We start from the raw sequence: 22733 nt of genomic DNA, 5'->3' as shown, positions 1-22733 counted from the left end.
GCCCCACTCCCCTCCCAGAGCCAGGGAGAGAACCCAGGAGTCCTGGCTCCGAGGTGCTTGAATGGCTTAGCTCTGCCCTCCGGGGGCGGGTCCTAAAATCCTCCCTCTCTCTCCTCTCCAGGTTACTTCCGAGACAACATCTTCTGCCATTTCTGTGCCAGTATGATCAGCGGGCTGGTGACCACCGCTGCTTCGATGCCGGTGGATATCGCCAAGACCAGGCGAGTGGCAGGAGCGCTGGGTGTGCCCTTGGTAGAGGCCAGGATGGTTGCGGGGGGCACGGAGATGGGTCAGGAATAGGGAGCGGAGGGTTGTGGGGCCAGTGGAATCCACCCCTCTTCCATCATTCCTGCCTCGTGGATATTTTGTGAGCTGAGTTGGTGAGTTCTGCCCATCAGCACAGGAGGGAATCACCCCATGTCAGCAGCGAACAGGCCACGGGATTTGAACCTTCCCCCCCCCCCCCCCCGGGGCAGGGATGCGCACACAGGGAGCATTACCCAGAGTGCACCTGTTCAGGGGGCTGGTCTCATAAAGACTTGACCTTGCTTGGCTTGCAAGGATCCCAGGGCAAAGCTGGTCTGGACTGCAGGCTTCCCTGTGTCCCAGATCCACCCTTGATCCCCTAGCTACGTGGAAACTGATCTCGATGTCTAAATAAGTGGTGGTCTTCTGCTGAGCGCCTGCTGCTGGCTTAAAGCTTCCTCCCCCCTTTCCTCCGGGCACACAGGATTCAGAACATGCGGATGATTGCCGGGAAGCCGGAGTACAAGAACGGTCTGGTAAGTGACAGCTGGAGACAGGGGACTTGTTGGGATCCGCCATCTTGTGCCCTTGGTCGCACTTGGGGTGTTGGGTTCCTGCTCCCTGTGTCCAGAGGGCGGGTTCACGCTGCCGCTCCATGGGGCAGGTTTCTATTGACAGCGTGGCTGTGCTTCCCTCCCGGCCGTGGGGAAATGGACAGGAGTTGCCAGTTTGGGGGCGGCGTGGATGATCAGCTGTCCGTGAGCTGCCGGGGCGATGCTGTGACCAACAGGGCGAATGCCATCCCGGGCTGTGTAAGCGGGAATCTCGCGTAGGGGCAGAGAGGCGATTTCACTGCCGGATCGGGCCCTGCCGGGGCCCACAGTGCCAGCTGGAGGGCGATTCAATCGGAGAGGGGGCAAAGAGCCAGGAGAAGCTTAGGGAAGAGGTGGTGAAGGGGTGACTGACCCCGGTCTGTAAGTACCGACGTGGGGAACAGATATTTAGTAAGGTCTAACCTGGCCCGAGGGCTGGAAGCTGGAGAAATTCAGGTGTAAATGTTTGGTGGTGAGAGTCCTAGGGTGCCCAGTGTGGGGCATCGCCTCAGCCCACATACAGGGGGCTCTGAGCCCCTACGGCGCGGCTAGGAAAGTGACCTCGACAGGCAGGTTATTTCCCTCAATGAACTCCCGCTCTGTGGTGGTCAGTTCAGGAATTCTTACTGCTGCCCCGTCTCAGAGTCTGGCGCTGGGCAGGGAGCCCCCCCAGGTCGCGTCGCGTCGCCTTGCAGCTGCCAGGGCGAACAGGCCTCCGGGGTGTGGAGGAACATTCTGATCAGGCTTTGAACTCAGAGCCACTCACCCAGCACGACCCAGGGTGTGAATCGGTGTCGCTGGGGCAGGGGGAGAAAACACTTCTCCACATGCCCGTGTCTAGGGAGAGCAAAGGGGACGCAGGATGGCAGGCCAGTGAAGACCTTCAATGGTCACGTTCAGCGTGGCGGCATCCTTAAATACACGCAGGCTGCGCTGTGCGAGAGGGGGACGGGAATCTCTTCTCCTGGCCTGAATGCATCTGGCCACCGGGGGGCAGTGGCCTGTCAGATATGGGACGTGGGAGAGAAGCCGTGGGACTGGACCGACAGTGCTCCGCCGATATTCCTTAAAGGAGGCTCAGCCCCCGTTCCGGGAGCTCAGGCATATTGTACAGCGAAGGAGAGTGAGGCAGAGAGAGAGATTGAGAAGTGGCTTTCTGGAGGCTACAGAGGCAGTGACAGAACCCAGGACTCGAGCGACTAGCCAGTGCAGGGGCGTTAGCCGGCTGGAGCCAGCGCAGGGCGTCGAGCGTGGCGGCCCCGGAGTATCGTCCGCCGCGTACTGACCTCTGCTTTCTGAATTCCAGGATGTGCTGCTGAAAGTCATCCGCTACGAGGGGTTCTTCAGCCTCTGGAAGGGCTTCACCCCCTACTATGCCCGCCTGGGCCCCCACACCGTCCTGACCTTCATCTTCCTCGAGCAGATGAACAAATTCTACAAGAAGTTCTTCCTTAGTGCCTAAGAGGAGGCCCTGCCCTGCCGCGGCTGGGCGCCCCCTCCCCAGACCGCAGCCCCCTGCCAGGCCAGCGTCTGCCTGCTGCTGGGGAACCAGACCCGGCTCTCACCGGGGTCCGAAGCAAGGATCTGGCAGGAGCCCCTCCCCTTCCTGTGTGTTTGGTGTCAGTCACGTCACCGTTCTTCCCTGTTTCCCGAATCACGTCAAAGGAGCGGCGGAGAGGCTGGCACAGCTTCTGTCTGGACTGAGGTGGGGTGCTCCAGATGTCTCTGGATTATTTATTGAGGGGGGCCCAAGACTGGGCCGGTACCTTCCAACGCAAGCCCTTGGGTAGCAATGGCCAACCCGCGTGTGAGCTGTAGGTCTGTGCGTTGGGCTGTTTTTTCTTCTCTCCCCCTTCTATTTGCTTTGAACTCAGTAAACAGATCATGGTCCTATGGGCACGTTTGCTTTGGGGTTCCTGCAGGGGGGGCAGGGAGGAAAGACACCTCGTAACGCTCTGCAGCAGCGTGTCACAGATTTACAGCACCTGAGTTACGCCCCAGAAGAACGCCTTCCGTGTGTCAGACCCCCAAGCGGTCCCACAATGCCTAAGGATCACCTGCACCTCAGGGCTTCACTTGGCGAACTCTGCCCTGCGAGAGCCGTGTCCGCTCTGCAGGGACCCAGGCGCCCAGCCAGTGTCTGCAGCGACCGGACGTTAGTATAGAGACACGCAGGTTCGGGCACAGTGCGTCTTGGCCACGCCATCTTGGTTCTCTCTCTGTCGCAGGTGAGGCCTGTCCCTCTCCAAAGGCTGGCTGCTGAGTTCACATCTTCCACCTGATTGCGGAATTTCTTCTTGTGAGGTGTCAATTGTTCGGTTCTCGCCTCTGGGTTGGTTTCAGCTAGTCCTTTTAGGGACCCGTCCACACAGCCCCAGAGAGTTTGGAGAGAGACGCACCTCCTCGCTCCATTGGCCAGCAGTCCCCGGTCAGCTCAGTCACTGCCCCGCCTATCAATCAGAAACACATGCCTGGAAACGCCTCCTGCGTTAAAAGGTGTGACTTTATTTGCTGGAGTGGCCAAAAAGGAAGTGAAAGTGCTGGCCTGGTCTTGTCAGGACCAAGCGCCCTCAGCACGCTCTGTGTTTACCTCTGCCAGCTTCTGCTTTGCTTTAACGAGACGTGCAGGGCTCTGGTTCCCCCTGGGCTGGTCGAACCGATTGCACGTCCCATGGGGGCTTTGCCCCTGGAGCAGCGTGCGGGCGGTTTGCTCACAGCCACAGCAGCAGCAGCTCCAGGGCGTTGTCCCGCAGGCCAGCAGCCAGCCCCAGGAATCAGCTCCGTGATACCGTTGTGAGCCAAGGCCAGGCGGCTGAGGGCAGCGCCCCCAGGGCGTTGTGGGACAGGATCAGCTCCTGGAGTGAGGGGCCGGTGTGCAGCGACCCCAGGCTCAGGGAGGTGCTGGGGAGGGACACCAGGTGGTTGGCACCAAGCCGGAGCCTGCAGGTGACCCTAGGTGGCACGCAGGTTAACCTCCAGCCCAGCGCAGTCGACTTCGAGCTGGTGTGTGATCACATTCACCTCACACTCCTGGGGCACCAGCCACAATCAGCCAGGCCAGGAAGGTGAGGGGCGCCCTGCTCTGGAGCTGGGAGCAAGGTGCGCCCAGAGGAAGGAAGCCACAGGGCCCGTCTACACTCTCCCCACAGGTGCTGTGACAAGGTCCGGACCCCACATGCTTGGACTAGAGCTACTGCCAAAGAGCTCTGTGTCCCCAGAATCTCCTCACTGGTCTGGAGGGGAGAGGCGTGGGGCTGAGATGCAGCTGCCTCGGGGGTGCGATGTGGGGGGCTGGTCATAGAGGGATCCCTCATGTAATGCTGTGATGTGTCTGTGCCTGGGGTGGGGTTCATACAGGGATCCTTCGCCCAGTGCCAAGATGCGTCTGTCTGGTGTGGGGGGCGGTTGTTTATACAGGTCTCTGGTGCTGAGATGCATCTGTGTCTGGGGTGGAGTGGCCCTCCCCAGTACCAGCAGCATTTCTGAGCCCAGCTCTGTAGCAGTGCCTGCAGCTGCTTGGGACAGGGGGCTGTGGACAAAAGTTTAGTGACTTCCCCAGGGTACGTCTGGCCCTGGGCCAAGGCTCCTAGACTGCGTGGTCCGGGCTGGCCCCGGTGCGGCGCTAGGAGGTGCTGTGCTGCGGGGCGGGGGGCTCCTATCCAGACATCACCCTCACCCACATGGCTATCTCATCGTGTGTCGATACCGGGAAACGGCCCCTGCGGGTGTGGGCAGGGTCCTGGCTACAGATCCGGCTGTAGGGGGAAGGGGTCGTCGGGCACCTGGTTGAAATGCCCCGTGAGGAAAATGCTGAGGGTGCCGATGGTGAAGAGCAGGATGGCAGCACAGAAGCAGAGCTTGTCAATCACCTTCCCGATCAGCACCCAGTTCTCCATCTCCTGCGCAGCAGAGAGAGGGGCGTCAGGACGCCTGGGTCCCCTGCACTTGGAGGGGAGTGGGTTAGAGCAGGGGGGGAGGAGAGGCAGGGCCTGGAAGCCAGGACTGCTGGGTTCTCTCCCTGGCTCTGGGAGGGGAGTGGGGGCTGAGAGCCAGGACTCCTGGGTTCTCTCCCCAGCTCTGGGAGGGGAGTGGGGGCTGGTGGAATAGATTGCAGCAATAGGAGCTAGGACCCAGGGATTTTCCCCAGGGTGCTGGGGCAGGCTGGTGTGGGGCTCACCGCGTTGCTGGCATTCTGCTGTCTCGTGGTCTCTGTGACGAAGTTGCAGGCCTCCACGCACGCCCGGATCTCGGGGGCTGCACTGGCCAGGTTCTTGTACAAGGTGCTGGTGATGCCCACGTCCACCCCATCTGCAGAGAGAGGGGGCGGGGCAAAGTCAGGGACCCAGGAGTCCTGGCTCCAGGACTAACACCACCTTCCCCTGGCAGTGGGGTGTGGGTAGCCAGCATGCCTGGGGGCAGGGGGGGGGGTGTTTCTCACCACAGGCAGGGGTCCTGCTGAGCCCATGCCGCTCCCCCTGCCGCTCAAAGAGGATCTCGCTGCGTGGCTTCTTGAGGATGTACTCCTCGGCTTTGAGCATGATGGCGAAGGAGCTGCGCCGCCGGGCAGGGGGCGCGGCCCAGGGGTCCCCCGTGGGCTCCAGGGCCGAGCCCAGGTACTGTGGCAGCACCTCTAGGAACACCTGGAGGGGAGATACCATAGAACTGGAAGGGACCTCATGAGGTCTCTAGTCCAGTCCCCTGCACAGTATCATCTAGACCATCCCTGACAGGTGTTTGTCCAGCTGCTCTTAAAATCCCCAATGACGGAGATTCCCCCACCTCCCAGGGCAATTTATTCCAGTGCTTAACCACCCTGACAGCCAGGAGGTGTTTGCTAATGTCCAACCTAAACCGCCCTTGCTGCAGTTTAAGCCCCTTGCTTCTTGTCCTGTCCTCAGAGATTAACAATAACAATTTTTCTCCCTCCTCCTCGTTAACAATCTTTTACGTACTTGAAAACTGTTCTCACGTCCCCTCTCAGTCTCCTCTTCTCCAGACTAAACCAACCCAAGTTTTTCAATCCTCCCTCATAGCTCATGTTTTCTAGATCTTTCATCATTTTTGTTGCTCTTCTCTGAACTCTCTCCAATTTGTCCACATCTTTCCTGCAATGTAGCACCCAGATCTGGACACAATACTCCAGCCGAGGCCTAATCAGCACGGAGCAGAGCAGAAGAATGACTTCTCGTGTCTTGCTTACAACACGCCTGCTCATACAGCCCAGAATGACGTTGGCTTTTTTTGCAACAGCGTCACACTGTTGACTCATATTTAGCTTGTGATCCCTTCCTGCAGTGCTCCTTCCTAGGCAGTCATTTCCCAACTGATTGTTCCTTCCTGAATGGAGAACTTTGCGTTTCTTCTTATTGAATTTCCTCCCATTTACTTCAGACCATTTCTCCAGTTTGTCCAGATCATTTTGAATTTTAATCCTATCCTCCAAAGCACTTACAACCCCTCCCAGCTTGGTATCGGCCACAAACTTAATAAGTGTCCTCTCTGTGCCATTATCAAAATCATTGATGAAGATATTGAACAGAACTGGACTCAGACCCAGTCCCTGCGGGACCCCACTCGTTATGACCTTCCAGCTTGACTGTGAACCACTCATAACGACTCTCTGGGAACAGTTTTGCACCCACCTTCTAGTAGCTCCATCTAGGTTGCATTTCCCTAGTTTGTTTATGAGAGAAGGTCACGTGAGACAGTATCTAAAGCTTTACTAAACTCAAGATATACCACAGCTACCGCTTCCCCTGCCGCAAGGCTTTTTACCCTGTCAAGGAAAGCGATCAGGTTAGTTTGACACGATTTGTTCTTGACAAATCCATGCTGACTGTTATTTATCACCTTATTATCTATCCCATTCAATTACATCTTGTAATGGCAGACAGCTAAAAGGAGACAAATTTTTAAAGAGCTTATATACCAATGCTAGAAGTTAAATAATAAAATGAGTGAACTAGAGACATTGATGTAACAGGCATCACAGAAACTTGGTGAATGAGGATAATCAATGGGACACAGTAATACCAGGGTGCAACACATATCAGAAGGACAGAACAGGTCCTGGTGGGGGAGTGGCATTATATGTGAAAGAAAGCGTAGAATCAAATGAAGTAAAAATTGTAAATGAATCAAACTGTACCATAAAATATGGATAGAAATTCCATTCTCTAAGAAGAAGAATCTAGCGGTAGGGATATATTACCGTCTTGCACGCCCACAAGGCAATTCTTGATTTGGTCCTAAGTGGAGCACAGGATCTGGTCCAAGAGGTGAATGTAGCTGGCCCGCTTGGTAATAGTGACCATAATATAATTAAATTTAATATCCCTGTGCCAGGAAAAACACCACAGCATCCTGACGCTGTAGCATGTAATTTCAGAAAGGGGAACTCCACAAAAATATGGAGGTTTAGTTAAACAGAAATTAAAGGGTACACTGCCAAACGTGAAATCCCTGCAAGCTGCGTGGAAACTTTTTAAGGACGCCGTAATAGAGGCTCAACTTAAATGTATATCCCAAATAATAATTAAAAAAAAACCAGTAAGAGAACCAAAAAAGAGTCACCGTGGCTAAACAACAAAGTAAGAGAAGCAGTGAGAGGCAAAAAGGCGTCCTTTAAAAAGTGGAAGTTAGATCCTAGCAAGGCAAATAGAAAGGAGCATAAACATTGGCAAATGAAATGTAAAAATCCAATTAGGAAGGCCGGAAAAGAGTTTGAGGAACAGCTAGCCAAAGACTCAAAAAGTAACAGCAAAAAAATTTTTTAAGTACATCAGAAGCAGGAAATCTGCTAAACAACCAGTGGGGCCACTGGATGATCATAGAATATCAGGGTTGGGAGGGACCTCAGGAGGTATCTAGTCCAACCCCCTGCTCAAAGCAGGACCAACCCCCAGCTAAATCGAGGTGCTAGAGGAGCACTCAAGGACGATAAGGCCATTGCGGAGAAACTAAATGAATTCTTTGCATCGGTCTTCACGGCTGAGGCTGCGAGGGAGATTCCCACTCCTGAGCCATTCTGTTTAGGTGACAGGTTGGAGGAATTGTCCCAGATTGAGGAGGTTTTGGAACATAAACAAACAGTACTAAGTCACCAGGGCCAGATGGGATTCACCCAGCAGTTCTGAAGGAACTCAAACGTGAAATTACAGAACCACTAACTGTGGTATGTGAAGCTATCATTTAAATCCGCTTCTGGACCACATGACTGGAGGAGAGTTAATGTGATGCCGATTTTTAAAAAGGGCTCCAGAGGTGATCCCGGCAATTACATGCCTGTAAGCCTGACTTCAGTACTAGCTGAAACTATAATAAAGAACAATATTCTCACACCTATAGGTGAACATGATTTGTTGAGGAAGAGTCAACATGGTTTTAGTAAAGGGAAATTGCGCCTCACCAATCTACTAGAATTCTTTGAGGAGTCAACAAGAATGCGGACAAGGAGGATCCAGTGGATAGAGTGTACTTAGATTTTCAGAAAGCCTTTGACAAGGTCCCTCACCAAAGGCTCTTACACAAAGTCAGCTGCCATGGGATAAGAGGGAAGGCCCTCCCATGGACTGGTTAAAAGACAGGAAACAAAGGGTAGGAATAAATGGTCAGTTTTCAGAGTGGAGAGAGGGAAATCGTGGTGTCCCCCAGGGGTCTGTGCTGAGCCTCGTCCTATTCAACAGAGTCATAAACGATCTGGAAAAAGGGGTAAACAGTGAGGTGGGAAAATTTGCAGATGATACAAACTGACTAAAGATAGTTAAGTCCCAGGCAGACTGCGAAGAGTTACAAAAGGATCTCTCAAAACTGGGTGATTGGGCAACAAAATGGCAGATGAAATTTAATGTTGATGCACATTGGAAACCCTAATCTCAACTGTACATATAAAATGAGGGGTCTAAATTAGCTGTTACCACTCGAGAAAGATCTTGGAGTCATTGTGGAGAGGTCTCTGCAAACATCCACTCAATGTGCAGCCTCAGCCAAAAAAGCGAACAGACTGTTGGAAATCATTAAGAAAAGGAGAGAAAATCAGACAGAAAATATCATGTTGCCTCTATATAAATCCATGGCACGCCCACATCTTGAATGCTGCCTGCAGATGTGGTCACCCCATCTCAAAAAAGATCTATTGGAATTGGAAAAGGTTCAGAAAAGGGCAACAAAAAATATTAGGGATATGGAAGGGCTGCTGTATGAGGAGAGATTAATCAGACTGGGACAGTTCAGCTTGGAAAAGAGACGCCTAAAGGGAGATGGGATAGAGGTGTATAAAACAATGACGGGTATAGAGAAAGTAGATGAGCAAGTGTTGTTTACTCCTTCTCATAACACAAGAACTAGGGGCCACCCAATGAAATGAACAGGCAGCAGGATTAAAACAAACAGGAAGTATTTCTGCACCCAACACACAGTTAACCTGTGGAACTCCTCGCCAGGGGATGCTGTGAAGGCCAAGACCAAAACAGGGTTCAAAGAAGAACTAGAGAAGTTTCTGGGGGACAGGTCCATTGATGGCTGTTAGCCAGACTGGGCAGGGAGGGGGTCCCTGGCCTCTGTATGCCAGAAGCTGGGAATGGGCAACAGGGGATGAGTCACTTGGTGATTCCCTGCTCTGTTCATTCCCATCGGCAGACAGGACATTGGGCTGGATGGACCCTTGGTATGACCCAGTAGGGCCGTTCTTCTGTTAGGTATTTGCAAATTGATTGCTTAATTATTTGCTTCATTATTTTTCCGGGTACAGAAGTTAATCTGACTGGTCTGTAATTCCCCGGGTTGGCATTATTTCCCTTTTCATAGATGGGCACTAGATTTGCCCTTTTCAAGTCTTCTGGAATCTCTCTCGCCTTTCACGACTTCAAAGATACTCGCTAGTGGCTCCGATATCTCCCCAGTCACGCCCCGAGTATTCTAGGAGGCATTTCATCCGGCCCTGGTGATTTGAAGACATCTAACTTGTCTACGTAATTTTTTTGACTTGTTTTTTCCCTCTTTTAGACTCTGATTCTCACTGGCATTTACTACGTTCGATGTCCACTCGCCACCAACCTTTCTTGGTGAAACCCGAAACAAAGACGTCATTACGCACCTCTGCCATTTCCACAATTTCTGTTACGGTCTTTCCTCCCCTCGTTGAGTAACGGGCCTACCCAGTCCTTGGTCTTCCTCTTGCTTCTAGTGTATTTGTAGAATGGTTTCTTGGCACCCTGTATGTCCCTGCTAGTTTGGTCTCGTCGTGTGCCTCGGCCTTTCCAATTTTGTCCCTACACACTTGTGTTATTTGATATATTCATCCTTTGTCATTTGACCGAGGTTTCACTTTTTGCAGGACTCTTTCTGAGTTTTAGATCACTGATGATCTCCTGGTTAAGCCAAAGTGGTCTCTTGCCAGACTTTCTGACTTTCCTAAGCAGTGGGATAGTTTCCTCTTGTGCCCTTAATAACGTCTGTTTGAGAAACTGCCAATCGTCTTCAATTGATTGCCCTCTAGACTTGCTTCCCGCGGGATCTGACCTACTAACTCCCTGAGTCTGCTAACGTCTGCCGCCGTGAAACACATTGTCTTTGTTCCGCTGTTCTCCCTCCTACCCATCCATCCCTTAGCATTATAAACTCTGCCATTTCGTGATCACTTTCACCCAAGCTGCCTTCCACCCTCCAATTCTCAGCCACTTCCTCCCTCTTTGTCAAAATCAGAGCTAGAACAGCCTCCCCCCCGCCCCCGCTAGCTTTCTCCACCTTATGATATAAAAAATCTTCGCCCTGACACATTCCAAGAACTTGCTGCCCGGCCGTGTTGTTTTCCCAACAGATGTCTGGGGAGCTGAAGTCCCCCATCACCGCTAGGTCCTGTGCTTTGGATGATTTTATTGCCATGACATCTCCCTTGGTTTTTACCCCCTTTATTCTTACCCAGAGATTTTCAACAAGTCTGTCTCCTATTTCCAGCTCAGATCTAAGGGTCAAGGCTTAGGCTTTGGACTCTTCCCTTCCCTGAGCCCCCCTGCCCCAGCCAGGATGGGTCCCCCCTATTCCCCCTTCAGTTGGTTCTCGGTTCTCCAATTCCCCTCCAAGGCTGGTGCCCTTCACCCCGCATCCCCTGGCACTGATCCCCAGGTCTCCGCGCCCCCTCCCGAGCACTCCCTCTACCCCCAGGTCCCTGGCACTTCCACCCCGCGACCCTCCTCATCTCCCCACTGTGCTCTGCCCCCGACGCTCACATGTTTGAGTTGCTCAGACATGCAGTGGGTGTTCGGCGTTCGCAGGGAAACATTCAGCACAATGACACAGTTCATCACGATCAGCGTCGCCACCCCCATGACGAACATCAGGTACCTGCTGGGGAGAGATCTCAGGAGTCCTGGCTCCCAGCCCCCCTGCTCTGACCCACCAGCCCCCACTCCCCTCCCGGGGCCAGGGAGAGAACCCAGGAGTCCTGGCTCCCAGCCCCCCTGTTCTAACCCACCAGCCCCCACTCCCCTCCCAGAGCCGGGGAGAGAACCCAGGAGTCCTGGCTCCCAGACCCCCCTGCTCTGACCCACCAGCCCCCACTCCCCTCCCAGCGCCGGGGAGAGAACCCAGGAGTCCTGGCTCCCAGCCCCCCTGCTCTGACCCATCAGCCCCGCTCCCCTCCCAGCGCCGGGGAGAGAACCCAGGAGTCCAGGCTCCCAGGGAAGCGGGATGGGGGTCACTCACTTGCCGATGAGGGGGACGCTGAGCGAGGTCTCTGGGACTTTTTGGGCGATGAGGAAGAGGAAGACGGTCTGAGCCAGCAGCACCGAGATGGAGAGGGTGCATTTCTGGCCGCCAGCTGCCAGGGGCAGAGAACAGGGGTGACATGGGGCCGTCTGGCTTTCCTTCAACATCCTGCTATGCCCCTTCCTGCCCAGGGGCTGGGGCTTTCAGGTCTGGGGCCCCCCAGAGAGGTACGGTCAGGAGAGATTGGGGTTCATGCCCCTACTGTTTGCTCCTAGTGCCAGCAAACGTGTCCCCTGCGTGGGTGTGGTAGGGAGCATCTCGCCTTGCCCTGTGGCTGGGCGGGGTTTCCTGGGGCCAGGCAGGGTTTTCAGTGGCTGGCAGGGTGTTCTCGTGGCTAGGCTGGGTGTCCCCGTGGCCGGCAGGGCATCTCTGTGGCTAGGCTGGGCGTCACTGTGGCTGGCAGGGTGTCCCCGTGGCTGGCAGGGCGGGGTTTCCCATGGCTGGGCAGAGCGTCCCCACGGCCGGCGGGGCATCCCTGTGGCTAAGCTGGGTGTCCCCGTGGCTGGCAGGGCGGGGTTTCCCGTGGCTAGGCGGGGTTTCCAGTGGCTGGTGGGGCATCCCCGTGGCTAGGCGGGGCGTCCCCGTGACTGGCTGGGTGGGGTTTCCCGTGGCCAGCAGGGCGTCCCCGTGGCCGGCCGGCGTTTCCCATGGCTGACCGGGGTTTCCAGTGGCCGGTGGGGTGTCCCCGTGGCTAGGCGGGGCGTCCCCGTGACTGGCTGGGTGGGGTTTCCCGTGGCCAGCAGGGCGTCCCCGTGGCTGGCCTGGCGGGGTTTCCAGTGGCCGGTGGGGCGTTTCCCGTGGCTGGCAGGGCGGGGTCTCCCATGGCTGGGTGGGGCGTCCCCACGGCCGGCGGGGCATCCCTGTGGCTAAGCTGGGTGTCCCCATGGCTGGCCGGGTGGGGTTTCCCGTGGCTAGGCGGGGTTTCCAGTGGCCGGTGGGGCGTTTCCCGTGGCTGGCAGGGCGGGGTCTCCCATGGCTGGGTGGGGCGTCCCCACGGCCGGCGGGGCGTCCCCATGGCTGGCCGGGCGGGGTTTCCCGTGGCCGGGTGGGGTTTCCCGTGGCTGGCAAGGCGTCCCCGTGGCCAGCTGGTGTTTCCCGTGGCCAGCCGGGCGTCCCCGTGGCCAGCCGGGCTCACCTTGGGCGGGCAGGAAGTAGACCAGCACCACGAGGGAGGAGATGAGCACGCAGGGCACGATGATGTTGATGACGTAGAAGAGGGGCTTGCGCTGGATGATGAGCGAGAAGCGGATCTCCTGGAAGCCCAGGGCCTCCCGGCCCAGCTCTGGGTGCAGCACCTTCCAGGCCGGCCGGTGCCGGATCGCCCACTCCCCGTTCTCTGCAGGGCGACAGGTGCGGGAGGCAGCGGGTTCGGGGGGGCACCCCCTGCCCTTTTGGGGAGACCCCGGCAGACACCACCCGCCCCTTGGGGCAGACCCACCTACCCCCTGGAGTGGACCTGCTAGGGGGCTGTGGCAGACACCCCCTGCCCCCTGGGGGGTCTGTTTGGGGGTGGGGGCGCTGGCAGAGACCCTCTGTCCCAGGCCCCCCATACCTGTGAAGGCTGCGGGGTCTATATCAATCTCATCGAAGGGGCGGGCCGTCTCCTCATTGATTGACAGCTGCAGTTCAACCTCGTTAGCGCTGTACGTCTGGGACCTGAGGGCACATGGCGGGGGGTCAGCAGGGGGCGCCCTCTCCTGAGGGTCAGCTCTGGAACTGGGCGAGGGGTTCCTGTTAACCAGCTGCCCCGCCCCAGAGGTGGGCGCATCTCAGCACCGGGCGAGGGGTCCTTGTGTAACTGGCCGCCCCGCCCCAGAGATGGCTGCATCTCAGCACCAGGCGAGGGGTCCTTGTGTAACTGGCCGCCCCGCCCCAGAGATGGCTGCATCTCAGCACCAGGCGAGGGGTCCCTGTTAACCAGCTGCCCTGTCCCAGAGGTGGCTGCATCTCAGCACCGGGCGAGGGGTCCTTGTGTAACTGGCCGCCCCGCCCCAGAGGTGGCTGCATCTCAGCACCGGGCGAGGGGTCCCTGTGTCACCAGCCGCCCCGCCCCAGAGGTGGGCGCATCTCACTCACTGGAAGACAAGAGAGCAGTTCTGCCAGTCGAAGGGGAAGTAAGTGACTTCAATAGCACAGGTGCTGCGGTAGATGGCGGGGGGTAGCCAGTACATGGCCCCCCCGGGGTACACCAGCACGTTCGCATAGTAGGCGATCTCAAACTGCCCGTCGATGCTGTTTTGGGGGAAGCGAAAGGCAGTGTCAGCAAGGGGGGACCCCCAAAATCCCTGCAGCCCAGACCCTCCCCATGCAGCCTGGAAAACAACATCCCTGTGCCCCAAACACAAAACCACCAGCATCCCCGGTGCCCACGAGACACCCTCGTAATTTGACACACCAAAGCCCGTGCACCCCAAAAAATCGCCCCCCCACCTGCCCTGCAGCCAGAAGCCCCTGAGAGTGAAGGAGCAGGAGGCTTCATCTCAGTGGCGAATCCAGCTGGGGGAGAGACCCTGACTTCTGGGGGTGTCCCTGGAAAGACTTTTCTGTGGTCAGGCCGGCTTCTGGGATACCGGGTGGACTGGGCTGCGTGACCCACCCGGCGTGAGGCTGAACCACTGAAGCAGGGACAGAAGGGAACGCCAGGTTGGGGGACAACCAGCCGTACCTCTGCCGAAATAACCGAATCTCACCAGAGGCGTAGTCTGACTTTAACCCAAATCGGCAGAACGCCCCTAAATCCACCTAGTCCGGCCCCCTACGCAGAGGCAGGACAAAATATTATCTTCTAGACCGTCCGCGACAGGTGTTGGTCCAACCTGTTCTTAAACACCTCCAATGACGGAGATGTCATGACCTCCCGGGTCATTTGTTCCATCTTTTCGCTGCTTTTTCCTAATGTCCCATCTAAACGAAATCATTTCAGAAGGATATTGAACAGAACCGGACCCAGGACAGATTCCCGGGGGGCCCCACTCGTTATGCTGTTCCAGCTGGACTGCGAACCGCCAGTAACAACTCTCTGGGAACGGGTTTCCAACCAGTCGTGTGCCCACCACCACGGGTACTCAAAGAGCGTCAGCCCATTTCCAGGATGTGTTTTGTCAGACCCTGCCAACTTGGAGACATCTGACTTGTCTAAGTAACTTTTAACTTGTTCTGTCTGTATTTTAGCCTCAGATCCTACCCCCTCTACACTCACTGTGTTAGTCGGCCGGTCACCCGCTAGCTGTTTGGTGAAAACCGAGACAAAAAAAGCCATTTAACATGTTGGCCACTGCTGCGGTTTTTTAATCATCTTTCCCTCCTCAGTGAGTAATGGGCCTACCCTGTCCTTGGTCTTCATAGACTCATAGAAGATCAGGGTTGGAAAGGACCTCAGGAGGTATCTAGTCCAACCCCCTGCTCAAAGCAGGACCAATTCCCAACTAAATCATCCCAGCCAGGGCTTTGTCAAGCCGGGCCCTAAAAACCTCTAAGGGTGGAGATCCCATCACCTCCCTAGGGAACCCATTCCAGTGCTTCACCACCCTCCAAGGGAAATAGTGTTTCCTAATATCCAACCTCGACCTGCCCCCCTGCAACTTGAGACCATTGCTCCTTGTTCTGTCATCTGGCCCCACTGAGATCAGCCGAGCTCCATCCTCTCTGGAACCCCCTTCAGGTAGTTGAAAGCAGCTATCAAATCCCCCCTCATTATTCTTCTGCAGACTAAACAATCCCAGTTCCCTCAGCCTCTCCTCGTAAGTCATGTGCTCCAGCCCCCTGATCATTTTTGTTGCCCTCCGCTGGACTCTCTCCAATTTGTCCACATCCTTCTTGTAGTGGGGGTCCCAAAACTGGACCCAGTCTCCAGATGAGGCCTCACCAATGTCGAATAGAGGGGAATGATCACGTCCCTCGATCTGCTGGCCATGCCCCTACTTATACAGCCCAAAATGCCGTTAGCCTTCTCGGCAACAAGGGCCCACTGCTGACTCAGATCCAGCTTCTCGTCCGCTGTAACCCCCAGGTCCTTTTCTGCAGAACTGCTGCCTAGTCACTCGGGCCCTAGTCCATAGCAGTGCCTGGGATTCTTCTGTCCTAAGTGCAGGAAGACCTTTTGCTTGTAATATAGTTGTAAAATGCATTCTTGTTACCCTTCATCTCCCTAGCTAGTCGAGTCTCCTTTTGTGCCTTTCTAATTTTGTCCCTACATTTAAATAATCATCCTTGTTAATTTGGCTGAGTTTCCGCTTTCTGTAGGACTTTTTTTTGAGTTACACCCCACCCTCCGGGCCAAGACAGGGCCGGTGTTGTGTACGATGAAGCAATCTACTGCAGGCCCCAGTTGATTAAGTGGTGAGAATCCTAATGAATTTGTGAGATGGGATGAATTCCACGGGGGCGGATGCAGGGAAGTGGGGCCGAAGACGTCTGTGTTGCTTCAGTCCTCAGCCATGGGACAGCTACGTAAGAGGCATCTGTGACGTTATTGATATAAACTGGTACCATATAGAACATGGGTTGCAACCAAGGTCCTGTAGTGGCACCAAATCCTATGTAAAGGGGGTCATATAAGGTGTCTAAGACCAGGTTACGGGTTGCTGGTTATGATTATGCTGTCTGTATGTCTGTATCATTTTGTAGTTGAAGATAAAAGTATTGGCAGTATACTGTCTGTATTTCAAATTGGTGCTGTAGTTCTGGAAAACACCCCAGACAAGTTGGTGTTAGCTCTGCTTAGCCTGCTTGATGGCCCATTAAGGACCATCAGCTACACAATTGACCCATTGAGAGGAGGCAGATACGCCTTGTGACTCAGCAGGGTGTGCAGGGACTGGCCCATGTGACTCCAAACTCCATTTTGCTGTAATTTTCCACAGTAAGAACAAAGAGGTTTTTACACCTGGAAGAGCCTATAGAAGGGTGATGCCTCATCTCCACCTTGGCTTCAATCCTGCTTCCTATCTCTGGAGAGACTTTGCTACAAACTGAAGCTCTGAACAAAGGACTGATGACCCATCCCAGTGGGGGATTTTCTCCAGAGACTTGATTTGAACCTGCAGTTTACCCCATCCCTGCTACATGCCTGGACTAAGAACTTTGCCATCCCTGTATGGAATTGATTCCATTTATCCAATTCTAGCTCTCATCTCTACCTTTTTCCCTTTACGAATGAACCTTTAGATTTTAGATTCTAAAGGATTGGCAACAGCGTGATTTGTGGGTAAGATCTGATGTGTATATTGACCTGGGTCTGGGGCTTGGTCCTTTGGGATCGAGAGAACCTTTTTCTTTTACTGGGGTGTTGGTTTTCATAACATTCATCCCCAGGACAGGTGGCACCGGTGGTGATACTGGGAGACTGGAGTGTCTAAGGAAATTGCTTGTGTGACTTGTGGTTAGCCAGTGGGTGAAACCGAAGTCCTTTTTGTCTGGCTGGTTTGGTTTGCGTTAGAGGTGGAAAAACCCAGCCTAGGGCTGTGACTGCCCAGTCTGAGCAATTGGTCCTGAATTGGCACTCTCGGTTGGGTCCCGCCAGAACTGCATCGTCACAGCATCTCCCACAACACAGCAGGAAAGAGAGACGGGAACACGTCCACAGCGCGTGACCCATTGGCAGAGACGGTTCTGCTTGACTTTCAGCGTGGCCGCGGGAATCATGCTGGCAGCCATGGCAAAGGGAGCGGACAGAAAGCCACAGAGCCGAGGAAGCGGCTGTCTGAGATATTTGACAAGCTGCGACCGAAAGAACAGCAAACCCTGGCATCGGCCCAGACACCAGCCACATCGGCCGCGGGGTCACCTGAAAGCAGCAGGAAGTCACCAGACGCTGCCAAGGACGGACGCCGACCTCTCTGCGCCCAGAAAGTGGCCTCATCTCAACTCGTTTGGGAATCGCAGCGAAAGCGTCGGACGAAAGCCGCGGCAGCCAGGGCAAGCGATCAGGAGCCAAGCTGCTGGGAGCGCCAGGCCAGAGCTGTGGAGATCCAGGGTCCGGCCCCCGGCCCCTCTCCAGCTTGGAGGGCTCTTGAAGCCAGACCCGAATGAGCCCCCCGCCATCTGGCTTGGAGAGCAGGAGGAAAACAGCTGTGCCCTGGGGGCTTTAGCTGAAGGGCTCCGGCCAGGCAGAGAAATCGGTGTTTTATAACTGGGTGGGGCTGGGGGGGGGGACTTATCCGCCGAACTTTGTAAAAGAAACAGAAACACTTTCCCCTCGTCAGGCCGTTCTGCAAAGGGTGACGTCGGACGCGGGCCAAACACGCTCAGGCCCCCCTGCGCCGAGCCCAGCGACCCATCAGCAAGCGGCGCTAGACGCTGGCTCGGCTCACAATTAACCGCTGGTTCTCCGAGTCACGGCCCGGTCTGGGGTTCGAGGAGCTGGGGGGCGAACCGCCGGGCAGGAGGGCGGACGTTTCCTGGCCCTCTCCCCAGCGGGTTTCCCGTTGGAAGCCCGGCGGCTGCTTGCGAACGGGAAGGAAACCCGGGGGTGCAGGGGGAGCGGGTTGCGGCCCCAGATACCAGGAGGGAAGCGGTAGGAAGCGAGGATGCTGGGAGATGGGTGACGTAGGTCTGCACCCCAAACCCACTCTGCAGGGCCCACACAGCACCCCAGACCTGCCCCACGGCCCCCCTGAGATCTGCCCCTCTGGAACTGCAACCACCAGGACCCGTCAAAATCCTGCCAGCCTGAATACGCCCCCTGCCCGAATCTCCCAGGGTCCCTGAGACCCTAAGTCATGCGGCTCCCCCACAGCCTCCCTCCCCCACACGCCTCGCGGTGTCAGCCGCGCCCCCCCCGGGTCTCACTTGTTCTCCAGAACGATGTCCGGCAGCCAGACCATGTCGGAGGGGACCCGCAGGGAGCGGATCCCTTCGAATTCACTGTTGCTATAATTCAGCCGATAGTCCACCCATTCCTGGGGGCAGAGAGACGGGGTGAGGCTGGGGCACCCCCCGCACCAGAGCTGTGTGTGGTGAGCCCAGGGCTGGGCTGGCAGGGGCTGCGGGTCGGGAGTGAGGGGCACCGGCAGGGCTGGGGGGGCAGGGCTGGGCTAGCAGGGGCTGCGGGTCGGGAGTGAGGGGCACCGGCAGGGCTGGGGGGGGCAGGGCTGGGCTAGCAGGGGCTGCGGGTCGGGAGTGAGGGGCATCGCAGGGCTGGGGGGGCAGGGGCTGCGGGTCAGGAGTGAGGGGCACCGGCAGGGCTGGGGGGGGCCAGGGCTGGGCTAGCAGGGGCTGCGGGTCGGGAGTGAGGGGCACCGGCAGGGCTGGGGGGGGCAGGGCTGGGCTAGCAGGGGCTGCGGGTCGGGAGTGAGGGGCATCGCAGGGCTGGGGGGGCAGGGGATAGTAGGTGCCCCCCTGCAGGACAAGGTCGTTGGCCGGGGGGGGTTCTACTCACAATCTTTAGCCAGACATTGGTGGTCAGAGTCTCCTCCTTTTCATTCTGCAATACGATGGAGGCCATCAGCGTGGTTTTGGGGGCGGCACGGCGGGAGCGGGGGGAACCGGCCAGGCTGGGGGTGGCAGGAGTTGGGGGCAGTGGGGAAGGAGTGGGGGGTGCTGGCCAGGGGCGGGAGCAGGGAGGTGGGATCTGGGGATGGTGGAGTGGGAGGCGGCGGGGTGGGAGCTGGGGATGGTGGGGTGAGAGGCGGCGGAGTGGGGGTGGCGGGGTATTATTGGGGGGCGCCGGCTAGGCCAGGGGCAGCAGGGTGGGAGTGGGGGGTGCTGGGCAGGGGCGGGAGCTGGGGATGGAGAGGTGAGAGGTGGCGGGACGGGAGTGGGGGGTTTTGGCCAGGGGTGGGAGTAGGAGTGGGGGGCGCCGGCCGGGCATGGGGTCAGCGGGAGGCACAGTCCGGGCCAGGCGGGGCGGCAGCAGGGGAGGTGGCAGGAGCGGTGGGGCATTAGGGGGGGGCGTCTCACCAGGGAGATGAGGTTGGTCAGTGTGAGCGTTATCTGCACCGGCACCGTGTCGTCGGGGCGTCCCGCCGGCTGGGCCGGGGGTGGTGGGGTGGGAGTGGGGGGCGCTGGCCGGGAGTGGGGGGTGCAGGAGGAGGGGGCGCCGGCCGGGGCGAGCACAGGGGCGTCTCACCAGGGAGATGAGGTTGGTCAGCGTGAGCATTATCTGCACCGGCACCGTGTCGTCGGGGCGTCTCGCCGGCTGGGCCGGGGGTGGTGGGGTGGGAGTGGGGGGCGCTGGCCGGGAGTGGGGGGTGCCGGCCGGAGGCGGGAGCAGGAGGAGGGGGCGCCGGCCGGGGCGAGCACAGGGGGCGTCTCACCAGGGAGATGAGGTTGGTCAGCGTGAGCATTATCTGCACCGGCACCGTGTCGTCGGGGCGTCTCGCCGGCTGGGCCGGGGGTGGCGGGAGTGGGGGGTGCTGGCCGGGAGTGGGGGGTGCCAGCCGGGGGCGGGAGCAGGAGGAGGGGGCGCCGGCCGGGGCGAGCACAGGGGGCGTCTCACCAGGGAGATGAGGTTGGTCAGCGTGAGCATTATCTGCACCGGCACCGTGTCGTCGGGGCGTCTCGCCGGCTGGGCCGGGGGTGGTGGGGTGGGAGTGGGGGGCGCTGGCCGGGAGTGGGGGGTGCCAGCCGGAGGCGGGAGCAGGAGGAGGGGGCGCCGGCCGGGGCGAGCACAGGGGGCGTCTCACCAGGGAGATGAGGTTGGTCAGCGTGAGCATTATCTGCACCGGCACCGTGTCGTCGGGGCGTCTCGCCGGCTGGGCCGGGGGTGGTGGGGTGGGAGTGGGGGGCGCTGGCCGGGAGTGGGGGGCGGCAGCCAGGGACGGGAGCAGGAGGAGGGGGCGCCGGCCGGGGCGAGCACAGGGGGGCGTCTCACCAGGGAGATGAGGTTGGTCAGCGTGAGCATTATCTGCACCGGCACCGTGTCGTCGGGGCGTCTCGCCGGCTGGGCCGGGGGTGGTGGGGTGGGAGTGGGGGGCGCTGGCCGGGAGTGGGGGGCGCCGGCCGGGGGCGGGAGCAGGAGGAGGGGGCGCCGGCCGGGGCGGGCACAGGGGGCGTCTCACCAGGGAGATGAGGTTGGTCAGCGTGAGCATTATCTGCACCGGCACCGTGTCGTCGGGGCGTCTCGCCGGCTGGGCCGGGGGTGGTGGGGTGGGAGTGGGGGGCGCTGGCCGGGAGTGGGGGGCGCCGGCCGGGGGCGGGAGCAGGAGGAGGGGGCGCCGGCCGGGGCGGGCACAGGGGGCGTCTCACCAGGGAGATGAGGTTGGTCAGCGTGAGCATTATCTGCACCGGCACCGTGTCGTCGGGGCGTCTCGCCGGCCGCGTGTTCTTGTCGTAGTTGGCGAAGAGTTTCTCGTACAGCCGCAGCTCCTCGTTCCCGCCCGAGGCCCCTTGGGGGGCAGGCAGGGGTCAGGCCTGGGTGTGTGGGGCGCAGCCTCCCACCACCTTTGTGCCCCTCACCCTGCCCCAGTCCTGGTTCAACCCCTCCCGATTATCCCCCTGTCCCCAGCCCCCCACCCCACTGGCTCAGATGCCCCCAAAACACCTCTGCTCCCCACTGGTCAGGGGAACCAGGGCCTGGCGCCATCAGCCCCCCACATAGGTCAGGACCCCAGAGAGCTCAGGGTTCTGCCCCGCAACTTACCTCTGCCCCCCTCCCAGAGGAGGGCACAGAACAGCAGCCCCAGTCCCTGCATCGCGGCTGAATCCCCCTCCCGGCCGCCGCTGATTAAATCAGGGCGAGTTATTTTGAGGTTGATTCTGGCTTCCGGGGTGGGACGGACACTGGATCTCCCCCCCGAATCCACCGGCATCGAGTCACTTTCACCCCCCCTCGCTGCACCTGTTCCCCCCCATCCCAGGGCCTGACAGGCCAGAGACTGTGTTAGAGAGACTGACCCACCAGCCCCCACTCCCCTCCCAGAGCCAGGGAGAGAACCCAGGAGTCCTGGCTCCCAGCCCCACCTGCTCTGACCACCAGCCCCCACTCCCCTCCCAGAGCCGGGGAGAGAACCCAGGAGTCCTGGCTCCCAGCCCCCCTGCTGTAACCCACCAGCCCCCACTCCCCTCCCAGAGCCGGGGAGAGAACCCAGGAGTCCTGGCTCCCAGCCCCCCCTGCTGTAACCCACCAGCCCCCACTCCCCTCCCAGAGCCGGGGAGAGAACCCAGGAGTCCTGGCTCCCTGCTCTGACTCACCAGCCCCCACTCCCCTCCCAGAGCCGGGGAGAGAACCCAGGAGTCCTGGCTCCCAGCCCCCCTGCTCTGACCCACCAGCCCCCACTCCCCTCCCAGAGCCGGGGAGAGAACCCAGGAGTCCTGGGTCCCAGCCCCACCTGCTCTAACCCACCAGCCCCCACTGCCCTCCCAGAGCCGGGGAGAGAACCCAGGAGTCCTGGCTCCCAGCCCTCCTGCTCTAACCCACCAGCCCCCACTCCCGTCCCAGAGCCGGGGAGAGAACCCAGGAGTCCTGGCTCCCAGCCCCCCTGCTCTAACCACCAGCCCCCACTCCCCTCCCAGAGCCGGGGAGAGAACCCAGGAGTCCTGGCTCCCAGCCCCCCTGCTCTGACCCACCAGCCCCCACTCCCCTCCCAGAGCCGGGGAGAGAACCCAGGAGTCCTGGCTCCCAGCCCCCCTGCTCTAACCACCAGCCCCCACTCCCCTCCCAGAGCCGGGGAGAGAACCCAGGAGTCCTGGCTCCCAGCCCCCCTGCTCTGACCCACCAGCCCCCACTCCCCTCCCAGAGCCGGGGAGAGAACCCAGGAGTCCTGGCTCCCAGCCCCCCTGCTCTAACCACCAGCCCCCACTCCCCTCCCAGAGCCGGGGAGAGAACCCAGGAGTCCTGGCTCCCAGCCCCCCTGCTCTGACCCACCAGCCCCCACTTCCGTCCCAGAGCCGGGGAGAGAACCCAGGAGTCCTGGCTCCCAGCCCCCCTGCTCTAACCACCAGCCCCCACTCCCCTCCCAGAGCCGGGGAGAGAACCCAGGAGTCCTGGCTCCCTGCTCTGACTCACCAGCCCCCACTCCCCTCCCAGAGCCGGGGAGAGAACCCAGGAGTCCTGGCTCCCAGCCCCCCTGCTCTGACCCACCAGCCCCCACTCCCCTCCCAGAGCCGGGGAGAGAACCCAGGAGTCCTGGGTCCCAGCCCCACCTGCTCTAACCCACCAGCCCCCACTGCCCTCCCAGAGCCGGGGAGAGA

General features: G+C 58.8%; 2 protein-coding genes and 1 long non-coding RNA gene across 5 annotated transcripts; 2 read left to right on the top strand and 1 right to left on the bottom strand.

Annotated features, from left to right (window-relative positions):
- The first annotated feature begins 82 nt into the window (after window positions 1-82).
- On the top strand, window positions 83-2732 carry SLC25A11 (solute carrier family 25 member 11). Its single transcript, XM_030547010.1, has 3 exons — window positions 83-221; window positions 731-782; window positions 2146-2732. The coding sequence occupies exons 1-3, from the start codon at window positions 163-165 to the stop codon at window positions 2299-2301; spliced, it is 267 nt and encodes an 88-aa protein (XP_030402870.1). The 5' UTR covers window positions 83-162; the 3' UTR covers window positions 2302-2732.
- A 98-nt stretch (window positions 2733-2830) lies between these two features.
- On the bottom strand, window positions 2831-21259 carry CHRNE (cholinergic receptor nicotinic epsilon subunit). 3 transcript variants are annotated; one of them, XM_030547007.1, is made up of 12 exons: window positions 21184-21259; window positions 20790-20929; window positions 18982-19026; window positions 18393-18502; window positions 13680-13835; window positions 13156-13259; window positions 12739-12939; window positions 11541-11655; window positions 11066-11183; window positions 5278-5479; window positions 5017-5147; window positions 2831-4738 (listed from the first exon to the last, which is right to left on the bottom strand). In XM_030547007.1, exons 1-12 carry the CDS (start codon window positions 21233-21235, stop codon window positions 4583-4585), a joined length of 1530 nt encoding a protein of 509 aa, XP_030402867.1. In that variant the 5' UTR covers window positions 21236-21259; the 3' UTR covers window positions 2831-4582. The 3 variants fall into 3 exon arrangements, with proteins under 3 accessions (XP_030402867.1, XP_030402868.1, XP_030402869.1); XM_030547008.1 differs by having other exon boundaries at window positions 11066-11180; XM_030547009.1 differs by having other exon boundaries at window positions 20856-20929.
- LOC115643172 lies at window positions 9646-14927 on the top strand. The gene is made up of 3 exons (XR_003998293.1): window positions 9646-9976; window positions 14004-14006; window positions 14913-14927. It is a non-coding gene; the product is annotated as an uncharacterized LOC115643172 (long non-coding RNA).
- Window positions 21260-22733: the final 1474 nt, after the last annotated feature.

This window comes from Gopherus evgoodei, unplaced genomic scaffold, assembly GCF_007399415.2.
Source record: "Gopherus evgoodei ecotype Sinaloan lineage unplaced genomic scaffold, rGopEvg1_v1.p scaffold_51_arrow_ctg1, whole genome shotgun sequence".
Classification (NCBI taxonomy): domain Eukaryota; kingdom Metazoa; phylum Chordata; order Testudines; family Testudinidae; genus Gopherus; species Gopherus evgoodei.
This window is presented reverse-complemented; position numbering and strand designations above follow the sequence as displayed.